Source organism: Larimichthys crocea, chromosome XVIII (genome assembly GCF_000972845.2).
Source record: "Larimichthys crocea isolate SSNF chromosome XVIII, L_crocea_2.0, whole genome shotgun sequence".
Classification (NCBI taxonomy): Eukaryota; Metazoa; Chordata; class Actinopteri; family Sciaenidae; genus Larimichthys; species Larimichthys crocea.
The window spans coordinates 20,607,634-20,623,358 of NC_040028.1; the positions used below are offsets into that span (position 1 = coordinate 20,607,634).

The window sequence follows — 15,725 nt, forward strand, 5'->3', positions numbered from 1 at the left end:
GCCCAGAGTCTGCTGAGATACCAGAACAAGAGGGCACACACACACACACACACACACACACACACACACACACACACATATCTTATTGCATGGAGTCTTAGTCTGTGAGACAAGTTAAACAGATTTAGGTTATTACGCAACAAAATGTCCCATTTAAACTTCACGCGTTGTGAATCACCATGACACCGTATTTCTCTCTCCAACAACAAGTTACCGTATCGCACAGGCTCGGCCCTCTCGAGTCATGAAACAGGCTTATTATAAGCATGACACACTCTCATTCTCATTGCAAAGTGCTGCACAGGACAGATATGAACAGCTGTACACTTTACTAATAATCACAGAACTTCACAGCTGATGCAGCGATCGTCGAGCTGAAGAGCAGATCAGGAAATGATGTCACATAATAATAAACATTTGGTTTGAACAGACGTCAGAGCAAAGCGTCCTGACACTGTCCAACTTGTCTGCTTCCAGTGTTGTAGTGAAGACGAACTAAACCGAGACCGAGTGAAACCAAGACAGTGTATAACAGACGTACAGACTACGTTTAGTCACCTCATTCAGTGCCAAGGATTTTCAAACCGCTGTGTGTTGTTTCGCAGATGAACTCTTTGCGGCTGAGGAAGCCGGATTTTATTCCAGAAGATTTGGCTGATGTCACCTCGCAGACAGTTAACGGATAAATCAGTTACAGTCCTCTTTGTCTGAGACCAGACGACGCTGAGGCCTGTAAAACGTCCAACAACATCCTACAAGACTGTCTGCTTCCTTAAAAAAAGAGGCTAAGATGTTGTGTTTTAAAAATGTATTACAATGTTGTCAATAAACCAAAAACCAGCCACGCAGAGGACAAGTGAGAAGACGAAGACAGACATACAGACAGGACGTTAATAAGGGAACAAGATATGAAGTGAAAGGCTCATAAATCTGCCCGGTGGAGCACAGTGGACTAAATCAGACGAACATCCTTTCACGGCTGGAGAAGCTTCACTAATTCAGCTGTATTATGAGAGTACAGGAGGCGGTGACCTTGATGGGAGGTCTACAACTCTGTGTCCAGAGGAAGGGCTCCGACGCCTTGCTTATCACATGTTAATCACCTTGCATGATGTAATGTTTGTTCCTCTATGCGGCCTCATTACGGGAGCAGCTGTTCAGAATATGGCAGGGTTAATAGAGGGTGATGCACACGGAGCGGAGGCCCACACATACATCAACCATCCTCCGATTCTCAATCAATATCTGGATAATTGAATTAATGATTCATTCCCTGTCTACTTCATAATGTTGCTGAGTGAGGATGCAAAGGGTGAGAGATGAGGGGCGTGTTCCACGACCCCTCCACCCTGCACCCCACCCGTCCCTCACTCCGCCTCACTTGTGGATCTGATTTCCCCTGATATTAGCCCTGCCGGAGCATCTGATGAGAGTTATCTTCACTGCACCTGAGCCGGGTGTAAGGTCAGGTGAAAGGGTCGCCGTGACGATACGATGAACATCACCAGACCTGTCACAGTTGGTTCCTCAACTGCTAATTCAGCCGCCCACCAACCAGCTGCTTCCTGTTCTGGCTGATGAGCAGAGACCAACCCAGTAATCTGATTACAGCTCATCATCAGCATCTACTTTGTGTGAGATCAGAAGAAGGCAGACATGGAATATAATATTCATATCTATGTTTTCATGCATGTATAATCACCTGAAAATGAGACTTCCACCGTGTTTCTACGGGAGCCCAGAGCAGACAAACTAAATACTGACTCTATAGAGCAAGTGGCAACCTCCACTGCTGGGAAATGAAGTCCCCATGTCCAAATGTCCAACTTCACAGCAGAAATAAACATGTTTACAGCCTGGTACAAAAAACAGTTTTGGTCTCTGTAGCTAATTTCCCCGTTCATGACAACTGTACTGAGGGTGAATTTATATACAACTCACCTGTTCACATTATATTAAGGCTTAAAGTTATGCAGGGTTAAGAGTGTGGACGCTTTGACTGACAGGTGGGTGTGGTTACAGACAGAGGCGTCATTCAGCTCCACTGATGATCTAGGTCTTTGCCAATATTCTGATGAGCAGGACCGACATCCAGCGCCACATATTTTGAGCTTTGCTCCGTCCATTCCTTACACTGTTACTGCTCCATACAGCCTGTTTACGAGGTAGGTGAGGGTGATGTGAGGAGGTCGCAATGCAGCAGTTACACCACTAGATGCAACTAAATCCTGCACACACCGGACCTTTAACATGGAGGTGGATCTCTGAGCTCTGTGATGTATCCCCTCTGCAGACAGTTTAGCATGCATGCATGTTGTAACTCACTAAACCAGCCAAGTTCATTTCTATTCCACACATTCAGCAGCCGCTCCTGCATCTGGAGCCACACTGGCACATTCCCCATTCAGCTCCACAACAAACACTGTAAAGCCCCCCACAGTCAATGGCCTGCAGGGAGAGCAGCGTGTTTATCACTGCAGAGGAGCACAAGAGTTCACCACACACACACACACACACACACACACACACACACAGCTACAGATGAAATATGTGCCATGCATTATTCATAGTTGCACTTGCAGACACAGCTACAGTTGGGACAGTGTTGACAGACGGGCCCTTACGTATCTGCTGATGATGTTCCGGAGCAGGCTGAAATCCATCCTTCAGACAGCGAGTGCACTGTGCAGCAGATCCCCGTTAAACGCTACCTAATGTGGATCTTTGCACCAGCATCCATCGCTCACCACCACAAACACCACCACCACCACCAACACCACCAACACCACCGCCGCCGTGCAGGGTCTGTCTCTGTGTCTCAGTCGGCTGTTGTGATTTTCATGGCATCCCCGGGAAGAGCCATGCAGCGACCGACCGAGCGCTTCCACCGAGCCGGACTCACGGTGCTGCTGCTGGCCGCATTTCAGGAGCCGGATCACCGCGTGCAAAACGTCCAAAACCCCCGTGACGGTGTGCGCGCGCTCACTCCTCGTCCGGTAAACGTTTTTTTATTTTTATTATTATTATTATTCGTGCAGGAGTCCCTCGTGCAGGCTCGGAGGAGGATCGGTGTGTCCGCGCTCGGTGCTGCCAGCTGTGGCCTCGGTCGGTGCAGCGCGTCAGATGACTACGCTGCGCATGCGCACTGAGCTCCGACACTATAAGAAGTGAGAACATGCACCAAGACCAAAATATGAAAATATTCAAAATAATAATAATATTCATACGTCCAGTCCAGAGTAAAACACATGCAGTGCACTCAAAACTCAAAATGTTGACTTTAATTCAATTTAGTTGGTCAACTTTGTCAACTGTATTCACTTATTCACCTATAAAACATCATCTGGATTTAAATGAAACGTGCTGAGACCTTTACAAATAAAGAAATCATATAAAAAGTACAAATAGAAATCTATTTTTCTATGGAAACAAACTCAGACTTTATTTATTGATATAGCAGCTTTCATGCAGCCCAAAGTGATTCAAAGATAAAGACAGAAACAGACAACACTGATAAAACAGAAATAACAGAAATTAGTTTATGCCAATATAAAAGAAAAGCCAGTGAGTTTAAGAACAGCTGCATGAAATACCAAACAGAAAAACAGAAACATTCAGACAAATAAAATGTTCAGAGATAAACAGAATGAAGCCAGGCTGAGATATGTCTGAGAACCAGGAATAGAAATAAAAATAAACTATAGAGAATTAAATCAGACTGTAAATGAATGAAGGTCACAGCACTGAGCAGATGAAGTGCAAACGTATCCACAACTATCAGATTACAGCTACATTAAATCCCCTCTCAAGTGTAGTGGAGTACTTTGCATAAAGTACAAATAGAAGAGTATTCGAGTAAATGTAAAAGTTACTTTAACATAATGTTTATATACACATATAATATATACTGTATGTGACGGCATATTTAACCCCTGAGTATATTTAGGCAGAAACATATTTCACATGTCCTGAATACCAGCACACACACACACACACACACACAGTAACTCTGCAGTACATCAGAGGTTACTGTAGTTTTCACAGTAAACTACTGTGAAATGTTTCACTGGGCACAAACACAGTAATTATTATTTCTGACAGGCAGATCTGAAATGATCTGGTCTTCATGTTGGAGGAGTTCCTCCAGACCAGACAACGTTTCATTTGTGGTGTTATGACTTTCAATTAGCACACGTGCTATTAATAATGCACAGGGATCCAGCTCTTTCAGCTCTGACCTACTAATGCTCGAAGCTGCCGTGGATGTTTACCTCCCTCAAGACCTCGGGGCACTTAGTGTCTAATGATGAGCGTGCCTCAGTGGGCCGATTACAACATGCTCTTTATGTATCGACTGTCACGATTACATGCACGCTGCGTTTTATGTCTTTGTTATGTTGTGGAGGAGAGCTCAGGCTGTACCACCCCAGCAGATGAAGAAATATCATAATGTGTGCTATAATAAGAGTCTCCATCCTGGAAATGAACCATCTACTTCATTTCTGCTCAAAGAAATCTGATTACATGAGTACATCCTCCCCCCGAGAGCAGCTGGCCTTGATTTCCAGATTGTTGCTCATGTTTCAAGCACTGGGTGATGTTTCCATTGCTGTTGCTGTGATCATCACATAGCTGACTGACTCGTACTGTTCCATCAGTGGAGGATCATCGTGGGTCATTGTTCATTCTTTCCTTCTGTCTTCTGTGTGGGCGAGCAGGGGGAGCTACACACAGGGCAGTGGGTTACTCAGTCTGCATATCTGGACACAGTGTGCACACTGCTCTCCAGAATAATACAACATAACAACGAGTGTAACGCTAGTAATCAACAATAGAACTGCTTCAGCTTGGAGTCAGAACATCTTACAGATCAGAACCATCTCACTGTATGAATACATGTAGCTGCTGACGCTCATGACTGCAGATGACTGTCGTGTTGTTTTGTGTGTATATGAGCTCCGTGTTCACTGAGTGATCTGAGCTGAGATTGTGGCTCTAACTTTAAAACCTTCAGTATCTTCACAGATTATTCCAGCATGGCTGCACTGATGAAGGCTCCTCGTACTGTCTGCTGACTCCGGCTCTCTGGTCTCCTCACTGTGCTGCTCAGACCATCAGCTGTTGTAACATTGTAAAAACAGATTGTGTGTGCTGATGCTGTTCATTAGCTGAAAGCGTAAACTGCCTCTTGTGTCGGTGCTTTCTAGTATTGTTTCTTTCTTGTGTAGTTGAATCATTACAGCTCTTGTTGCAGTGCGAGCAGCTGACTCTGTACTATTGTCAGCACAAACAGTGGATCCTATTATGCTGAAGATATGAATTATTCCTGACTGTGGAAAATAAAGAATGCGGAGCATGGGCTGATGTTTGGGAACAGCTGCTTTTATTTTGGATATCGCTGCAGGGCGCGGCGTCTGTCGATGTCCTGGATGATTGTTTCTCATCATCAGGTATAAAAATCCTTCAGAGCTGACGATTATTTGACTTTACACATTCATTACATTCATTACACATTACACATACACACTAGACACATTCTTCAGTTTTACTAATTCAGGTTCAGTTCCATTTAGTGCAGCAGAGACTTTCCAACATGCAGCAGCACCCTGACCCTGTCTGACCGGAATGGAACGGAACCACAATCAGTATCACACACTTCATTGATCCCGAGGGAAATTTGAGCATCCATTAAACATACATTTAAATTAAAATCTGTGCTAAAATATTGAAGATTTGCAGAGAAATTAAATATAAAACTGTGTTAGGAAGTTACCTGTGCTAACATCTAAACAAATAGAAAACTATATCATTGTTTTATACAAATATGAAGTAGAACTACAAATAGTGATAGAGAACTATGTGTAATTAAATGAGGCTGTAGGCGGAGCATGCAGCAGAGGTCGTGCAAACAGAGACAGAGTCTGTCCTTTGTCGTCCGTCCTGCATGACTGAGAGCTGCTGGAAGGATGATGTTCTCAAGTCTGTCGGTGATACATGAAGTGAAGAGTCCTGACAAATATAGTATGTACCAAGCAGGTCCCTCAGATCCTCGGCATCTGGACTCCTAGTTGTCCCCAGAACCTCCACAAAGAAGTTTGGTGAGGCGGCTTTTAGCTACTGCGGCCTCCATCTGTGGAACAGCCTGTCTATGGATCTGAGGGAAAAACAAGTGAAGACATCCCTCTTTAGCCGGGCTGTTACCTACGCTGCCATTCACTGCTGAGTTTGTATGTCCTGATCACTTACTTTTATCTCTGGTGCTTATTCACTGCACAGGTCTGATCTACTTTCACTGCAACTGTTCTTAAATTCTGCTTTGTACCTATAGGTCTGAATGTTTCTTATTATTTGTTTCATTGTTGTAGTTTGATGCTTTTTACTTTTTCTTCTGATCTCTAGTTTTTCATGCAGCTGCTCTCTCTAACCTTAAGAACTGTTTTTGTCTATTTCTGTGCTCTGTGAAGCACTTTGGGCAACAGCTCTGTATGAAAGGTGCTATATAAATAAATGAAGTTGAAGTTGAAATGTTTCAGAGGTTTGAGGACTCTGCGGTGGCTGATGACAAAGATGAGGATGACGGAGACGTCCTGATCTGGTCTCTGCAGAGTCTTCTCAGTTTGTCTCATGTTGAACTGAAATGCTGATCACAGATCAGCTGGTGACATCATGCATCACTGTGATGATGATGCTGGCTGTCCACGTGCTGCACAGTCAGGTATTTGGTGACATCTAGTGGCCGTCACACACAAACACACACACACACACACACACGAGTTGTGTCAGTGCAGCAGCACATGTACACTCACTCCATGGCTCTGCTGGTGTAGATTCAGGTAATTTGGCAGCTAATTAATTGCTTTGATTAGCTGTAATTGGAGTACCGTTAAAGCAGGAGTTTACCCTGCAGAACTAATTAACAGAAGGTGACAATTAGCCCTCAGTGTTTTGTCTACTGTTTATTAATTGATGAAGCTTCAGCAGATTGACTTGTTGTTACTTGACTGAATGGCTTTCTGAGTGTGTTTGCTGATTGCTGAGTGACTGAGCTGATGAAGAGTGAACGTGTGACCTCTCCACTCGTGTCAGAGGTTACAGCAGCAGTAACAGAAGCACTGAGCGGCTTCCTCTCTCTGAGCAAATATAATAGGTGTGTTTGTTATGTTCTGCCGGTGCTGGTGTGCGTCACATGCCTTCTCTCTCCATGCCCAGTCCGGGTGCCAAGAGAGGGGCTTAAACCTGCGTCTGGAGATGGGAGCTGTGGAGATCCCAGGGAGCGGATGCTTGGCACCGTGAAATAGGATTTTGGGGAGGACCGAAGCAATGAAGCGAGAGGGAGAAGAGTCACTGCCAAGTCCTCTCTGTGGATTCGATGCCCCCCTCCTCACCCCTTCAACATATGCAGCTTGTGCACGCACACACATGTGCATTGGAAAAGAGAGAGAGAGAAGCAATGCAAAGAGGGGAGTATAATAAGAAGAAGAAGCGGGTTTGGAGCAATAACACAGTGCAGTCAGAGAGACGGTGACCTGAACATGTGTTCCTCACCGTAACCAACTCATACAACTCACTAATCCTGCCAGCGCCTCCACCAGGTGCCTGCTGCATGTGTGCATGTGGATTCCTGCATGTCGCATCCTGGAAGTGACAGCAGAGAGAAACAGGAGGGAGGAGCTGGAGGTGGGAGCTCCTCACATGGCTGTCAAGGGGGGTGATTGATTTTCCGCCCCCTGTTATCGAGGCCAGCAGCCACGAGGACCCCTAATATCCCCCCCCACCCTGTCTGACACACAAACACTATCAGCAGCTCAATACCCAGAAAATAGGCCTATCAAGTATCATCTGTCTCTCTCTCTCTGCCTCTCTGTCTCTCTCTCACGTGGTCATAACAAATATCTAATCAGCATAGTTGGCTCCGGCCTGCGTGGAGCAGAGGGAGCCGAAGAAAAAGGGAAAACACAAGTTGGCTCGGTTCATCTGTGGCTGACGGCGTACAAGAACAGAAATCAGCACAGATGATTGAGGAGCTGAGATGTTCAAGTGGACGCTCCCTCACATCTCCTCCGTTCATCTCGGACTGTGCCGAGTTCTGATCCGAGGAAAGCTTCGAGCTGCAAAGTTGCTAAACGCTGTAAACGCTCAAACACACACACAGTGAAGAAACATTTGAAGCCAACACAGTGGAACAACACCCTGCGTCGCTCTATCCTCACACTCACTTCTTGCCTCTTGTTCGGTGCCATTTCAACCCAATCTTGAATGATTTCTTCTTCTCTTTTTTTTTAAGTTTCCATAAAGGACTTGTGCAATTTTGCCATTACTCATATTATTGCTGGTGGCTGCAAACCGAGTCTTGGCTCCATTCCTCCGGGGTAATTGGAAACTGCAGGTGTGAGAGGGCCACATTAGCATACACAAGCCTTGCACAGCATACTGCTTCAGCCCTAATGGCAGCACGAAAAATACATCTATCACGCTAATGCCAAAGAGATGGATGTGTACTGTAGTTACACCACTGAGACCAGTCATAAAAATGTGATATCCTGCGGCGTTGGCGAGCTTGTGCACTTATTTTTTTTAAAAATAGTGTTTGTACCTGAGACAGAGAGAGGAGAGGCCAGCGAGGCAGAGTGACACTGAGCGTCTGACACTGTCTGTTAATACAAAGGACACGCATGCACACGTCATATTTCTTTAAGTCAGAGCAGATATTTTATGGATTTTATGGATTCGGTCGACTGCTGCAGGTTTCAACCAGTGAGACAGAAACATCAAGTTCTGAGACGTCACGACGTCAAACTGTCTCTGCTCAGCTTCTGTACTGCAGTTTAAAGGTCCAGCGTGTGAAGGAATTAGTGACACCTAGCGGCGAAGTTGCAGATTGCAACCAAATGAATACTCTCCACACACCTCACCCTCTCAGATTACGCCAGAAATACTCACAGATTCTTATTTCTAAGGTATAAACACTGATGAATACTGTGTTACATTCCTGCCAATAGATCTGACACACTGGACCTTTAAATCATCCTGTGTTTACTCACTGTTAATAATTTAAAATATGACCTGAATACACGTGTGGATGTCTGTCTGAATCCAGACATCACAGAGGATCCTGTTTTACAGGATTCACAGTGTGTGAAATATAATTTGATAGATCGTTGTAGTCTCAATCTGTAGCTAAACCAATCACAAGGAGACAAACGGGGGGAGATCTCAGCCGGGTTCCTCTCAGCCTGGATCTCGTATCGGCCTCACAATCAGCTGACTGACAGCAGCTTGCTTTGGTCAGCCCCAAAGATCCGCAGACAAAAAGAAGAACAGACATGTCGAGCAGAAAATGGCTGCTGGTAACAGATATATACAGGATGGACATATACGCTGAGATAGATGAAATATCAGCAGAAATACAAAACATAGTTTAGATTACACTCAGAGTTTAACTATTTCCATTCAAGACAAAATAATAAATCTATTTATTTCACGTAAAAATGAGATTCACCACACAGTTACCACAGAATACCAACATCTTGAACATTGTCACTACATATCTGTGAATACTTTATGACACAGGAAAATCTACAATACCAGAAAAGTTTCTGATAATTAATCCACCTGTGGGAATAAAGGTGGGACTATAGAAGTATCGTAATAATAAGTAATCGAAGGTCTATCTGGATTTCAGGCGTCTTTTAAAATAAGGTACACACTTTATTCCCAGGAGGTGAAGTAATGACTCATTTGGACCCCCCAGAGTGTTGCATAGGGTGCACGCTCCTTCAACGTGTGTTATTACCATATCCGCACACACACACACATGCACACACATCCACACACACACACACACACACATGCACACACATGCACACACACACACACACACATTTTCAGGGTCTCTCTTTGTCCTGTCTGCAGTTTTTCTTGTCTATAGAACAGTCCTGAAACAGCTTGTTAAACAGTGACATCCATTGACTCCCAGACCCCCCGCTGAGCTCATCTCACTGCAGTTAAGGCAGCAAACCAGCCATCACTCCACTTCCTCAGAGAGGCTGTAGTTACCTCACAGTGAGAGACTCAGACTGCGTCACAGAGCATGCATGTGCAGCGTGGACACACAGAGCCCTGACCTGCATCCCTCTGCATGATCAGCGACGGCTTGACCCGCCTGTTCTCTTGTTAGTGCAACCATGAAACACAGCAGTCCTGGTATGTTGTCTATACGTGTGTTGGATTCCCAGTGGGGGCTCTGCTGTGTGTAATTACACACACGTCTGCAGCGATAACTACCACGCTGCTGCTTTTCTTTATTCTAAGAGGTGCAGCATAAAAATCTGGGCCCCTCGTCCTCGCAGCTCTTCTAAAAATAACCGGTTCAACAAAGAATCACATCTATAGTGGCTTTATTCTACCACTTCTACCATAGTTTTCATGAGTGTAACTGTCAGACAAAGGTGGGAAGGCGTCTCGCTCTCATCTGGCTCCTACACTCATAAAAAAAACATAATTCACTATTTTATGTTGTAATAAAAACACAGCCTCATAAGACTTTACAGCAATCACAGTTTATTTGCAGAATTATATACAACATAATCAGATCAGTGTCCATAGAGACTCGTATAATAAAACATTAGAAAGTTAAATATCTGGATTAGATCTCGCTGTCACTGTTATTAAATAATAATTCATCCTGAGTTATTAGCTTCATCTGTAACACAATGAACTGATCATGTTCCAGTTATTACTTCATAAATATCAACTGTACAAAACTTTGACAAGAGCAGAGGTTAAAGCCAATAATGTAACATTTCAAAATAATCTTTTAATAACAGTGTTTGTCCGTGTTGTTCCTCTCACCTGCTGCCGTCAGTGTGTGTGTGTGTGTGTGTGTGTGTGTGTGTGTGTGTGTGTTGAGGTGTCAGGAAGCAGCAGCACATAAACAGCAGGTCAGTTACCTGATGATGATGATACAGTGATGATACAACGACACCCAGAGCTCTCAGTGTCACGTAAACAAGTTCACATCAGACGATGGACGGAGTTTCAAATATTCACGTCTTTCTGTGTTTAGTACTGAATCATGAGATGTTCAGGTACAGTGTGACATAGATGTTCTGCTTTTCACTTCACTACATTTAAAAACAGGCTCTTGTCCAGTTCTCTGACAATCTTTTTTTTTGCTGTAAACTGAGCGGCTGCAGAACTTTGAAGAACATTCTCATGTTTAATAATCTGATTTTTCCTTTTAAAGGTTCTTTGAAATTCTGATCACCGCTTCTCCTCAACAGGAGGGTGAACGTGTGCCGTGAAGTCAGACTAAAGGCGTGACGCAGGATTTATTTATAATTTATAGTTTAAATAAAAGGTAAAACCAGGCGAGGACATAACGAGGGTTAAGTGCCTCAGTTTTAAATAAAGAACAGCTTTAACACACACACACACACACACACACACATATATATATATATATATATATATATCTCTATTATATATACAAATTATTGCATGGGGTCATGTGTCATCTTTAACTTCAAATGTTAAAATAAGAATTGAGACAGAGCAATAATAATTTATATAAAGTGATAAATAACTTCACAGAGTTGCTGGTGGTGTAGTTGCTGGTGGTGTAGTTGCTGGTGGTGTAGTTGCTGGTTGCAGCCGCCTCGCCTCACCCTCTGCTTCCTAACAGCAACATTTTAAAATGAAAGGTCCTCGAGCCTGGAGTGTTTCTGACAGGTCAACATGAACCTTTAATAATTCAGATGATTACATATCGCACCTCGAATGAACTCACAGATAAAAAATGTTCGTGCTGAAGTCTGAGGAATAAATTGTTCTTCTGTTTTTAAGATGTAGTCAGAGCTGTAGTTTTTATAATAAATAGAAACTCAGAGACAAAAGTGTTACAGAATGTAAACAGACATATATATGTGTGTGTGTGTGTGTGTGTGTGTGTGTGTGCACGCACATGTTTTCCTCGCAGGAGGTCAGGGCTGACTGTGAGGGATTATTATGGGATTAGAGGTGTCTCAGTTACCACGTTGAGATGATAATCACAGTGGCTGTCCTCTGATCTCGACAGGGATAGGAGCGTCAATCAAACCGGAGACACTCAGACATGAGAGGGAGCACTGCTGTGAGCGCGAACACGTGTGTGTGTGTGTGTGTGTATTCTCCGGATCAGGCGTTACATGTTGTGTGAACGTTGTGTGTGAATCAGATGTCAGGTGGTGTTTTTTTTCCAGCTCGCCAGCAGATGAGTGAATTTATGTTTTATGGAAATAAAATATGGCCTTCACCTCCTCCACCTCCTCCTCCTCCACCTCCTCCTCCTCCCTGCCTCCAGATGGTCCCTGTGGAGAGAGGGTGATTATCTGGCCCATCTGAGCCAGGGGAACCTGAGAGTGTTGATGTTGGGTGGGCAGTGCGGTGCCACGCCAAGCCTCCTGTCCCCAGGAGCCTGAACACGATCCCCTTTACCTGCCCCCTGTCTCTGGTCCTCCCCCTCCCTCCTCCACCACCACCACCTCCACCACCACACCACCGGCTAGACTTACTGCACCTCCACCTCCACCTCCACCTCCCCCCCTCCTCCTCCCGTCTCTGCCCTGGGATAGACTTTCTTCCACCTGACAAGGCTTGGCCTGGATTACTGGAATACCTGGACAGGTAAGTCTACTGAGGAAGGTGTCAAGTGCATGTGTGTGTGTGTGTGTGTGTGTGTGTGTGTTTGCATGTGAAGCAGAGAGAGAGAGAGAGAGAGAGAGAGAGAGAGAGAGAGAGAGAGGTAGTTTGTGATGCTTAGCAACCTCTCAGGAGCAGAGCAGCGAGCAGCACATCATGGCTGCAGCTTGGCAGGGCGCTCTGTTCCAAAGTCCTCTTTAGTAACCCCATGAATAAATGAGCAGGGGTCACCAGCTCCGTTAATAAAGTCTCCCTCGTTTTGATTTTCAATCTTCTCTCTCTCTCTCTCTCTCTCCCTCCTTCTCTTTTCTCTCTCTCCATCCATTTCTCTCCATCCGCCCGCTAATTAGGCCAGGTCTTGGGTTTCGCTGTCATGTGTGATATGAGTTTATCAGAGCGGGCCTGTCGAGGAGAGAGAGAGCAGAGCAGACTGAGAGAGGCCGAGCGCGGCACCAACTCACGGATCAGAACCGGACAGAGGAAGACAGGCCTGCTGGATGATTGGACGGTTTGAGCGTGAGCACCTCTCGAGCTGCTGAAGGTCATCGTGTCGATTCTCTTTTTGATTTCTGTGTTGAAAAAGTCAAAATTCAGTTTTTCTTTGACCCTTCTTAGATGAACACAGCGAGCAGACGTCTGATCATCAACTTGAACTTCTCCTTTCTTTCTTCAATTAGTGGATGAAGAGTCACATGAATACACACTTCAGTCTAAGAACTGCCTGAAAATGTTTGAAATGTTTTTTGAGTTGAATATTTTCCTGGAGTGTAAATAATTAAAGCAGTAATAAGATTTTTAACAAAGGGATGGAGATGATACCGTCACACACACACACACACACACACACACACACACACACACACACACACACAGAGGATGTGTGTGTTTTAGTGTTTGTGCATCAAATATTATAAAATAATTAGATTTCTTCTCTTAACTCTGATTTTAACATTTTGTAATTAAGAAAAATGACAAAGCTCGTCAGATGTGTTTATGTAACACACATTTTTAAACACTTTCATCGTGTGTTATTCATAATGTTACATTTCTTGTATCGTCTACTTGCACAGAAACATTTGAACAGATTGGATCTATAGAATTTAAACTGAAGGATTTCTTTCTAAACATCAGATATTTTTTTATATATCTGCTTCACATCTTCAGTTTCCTCTGCTGTGTTTAAGCTTCATTCATTCTGTGTAATAATTTAAAAACAATAATAAGCGTCTTGTGTTGAATTTCTGATGCCTTTGGTTTCTCTCTGTTTGGATGTTGCTCTGCTGCAGCTCCTCTCCGGGAAACGCTGCAGTGGCTTCAAGAGAGGGCAGTGTAAGCACACACGCAGCTCGCTGCCTTTTCTCTATGTCAGAATCGATCTCTCACACAACAAACAACGAGAATGTTCACAACACAGCATGCACACACACTGAATCTATTTTCAACTCTTTCAAACAAGTATTTATCAGGAGGGGAAGAAAAAGAAGTATGACTAATATAATTTGAGCAGTCGGAGTGGGCAAGCTGGAAGAAATAAAAAAAAAAAAACAGCTGTAATTGCTGCAGCGTGCATCAGACTACATGTAAGAAAATTGCTTCATAGTTAATGTATTATTATTTCAGTGATCACGGAGAGGTCGCTCTGCCTGGCCCTGGGTGGCATCATTAACACAGCCTGGAGTAACACGTTTAAATCAGATGGCATTGTCACAGGTGTGACTGCTGCTGTTCATGCATGTGATTAATGTCCCCGGTTCTGATTAATTTCCGACGTTGGCTGAGAAGCCCTCGCGTTTGTGATTAATGAACCTGCAGCCTGATATAATGTAACGCTGCTCTGGTACATATTTTGTGTATGTTTGTGCATGTGTGTGTGTGTGTGTGTGTGTGTGTGTGTGTGACCAGTACTCCACATCCCACAAATCCCCAGTTCAGTCAGCGGTCACAGCCAAAAGGTCAGACACAAACACAGCGCAGCTGATCTGAGGTCACAGAGGAGCATCACACAGAGTGAATGATAGAAGAATTAAAGTGACTTCAGGTGAAACATCGGATGGTGTGAGGAAGTTCAGACAGAAGGGCCAATCAGGTTAAAGCATCGACTGGTGTACTTCTATTTCCTGAATGAGGAATCCAAAATATGAAGAGGAATCAGAGTCAGATCACACTGAACCGAACACTCTCGATTTGAAGCTCGATAACTTAACCTTAAAGTCGTAGATTTGGTTTTCTTGGATAAGAACCAAGAGAAGAAACTAACAACATAATGATTTATGATTTATTTTAGGATTTATTTGTGTGGTTTCGACCTGAGTCCTGGTCTGGCCTCACTCTGAGATCAAATCAAGCTGTTTGTTTGTTTGACAGAAGTCTCATCATCTCTCTTTCTCCAGCCTTCCTGCTACAGTAAGTCTCGGAGACAAAGAGGAGACAGAAACTGGCTCAGCCCTTGTACGTCAGGTTAGTGGCAGGCTGATACATAAATCCACATATACCCGCACAGCTCCGGTCCCATGAGTCTAAACTTCTCTCTCTGCCTCGGGGCTGGGAAAGGGCGTGACCGAGATGCTGCAAAAGCAGAGCCGCACACTCGTCCTGTCTTCACACAGGGAAGAGGTGCAGCGCCTGGTTATACACCGCTGACCTTCTGATGTCTGAGTCAATATTCTTTTTTTTATTCCCCTCTCAGGCTTCGTCCCTCCACTCCACGCCCCACCTTCCCCATCTCACCCGGTGGTGACAGAGACGGAGGACACAGGGGTCTGTAATTAGCTGGTTGACCCCGGGGTTGGGTTGTGTGACCCCGGCAGCCGCGAAGCGCAGATCCAGCCTGATCAGATGAGTAGTTCTGAGGGGGATCAGTGGTTGAAAGACAGCCGCCTCCGTGCCTCGGCCAACCCAGTCACATTAGAGGGGCACAGTTACAGGAGCCCAGCTGCCGAGCCCAAACACAGCCACAAACACCTGTCTGGGTAGAGTACAAACATACAGACACATGCTTTTCAACATCCACAGACACCGATGCCTCTGCTAAACACACTACCTGCCAC

General features: G+C 44.5%; 1 protein-coding gene across 6 annotated transcripts in view; it reads right to left on the reverse strand.

The window, feature by feature from the left end:
• Positions 1-3,117, reverse strand: part of LOC104929430 (probable phospholipid-transporting ATPase IH) — a 31,581-nt gene extending 28,464 nt beyond the window's left edge. For all 6 annotated transcript variants that reach the window (XM_027290915.1, XM_027290914.1, XM_027290918.1 and 3 more), the window contains exon 1: positions 2,625-3,117. In XM_027290915.1, coding sequence (XP_027146716.1) covers positions 2,625-2,663 — 39 coding nt within the window. In that variant the 5' untranslated portion in view covers positions 2,664-3,117. The remainder of the gene's footprint in view (positions 1-2,624) is intronic.
• Positions 3,118-15,725: the final 12,608 nt, after the last annotated feature.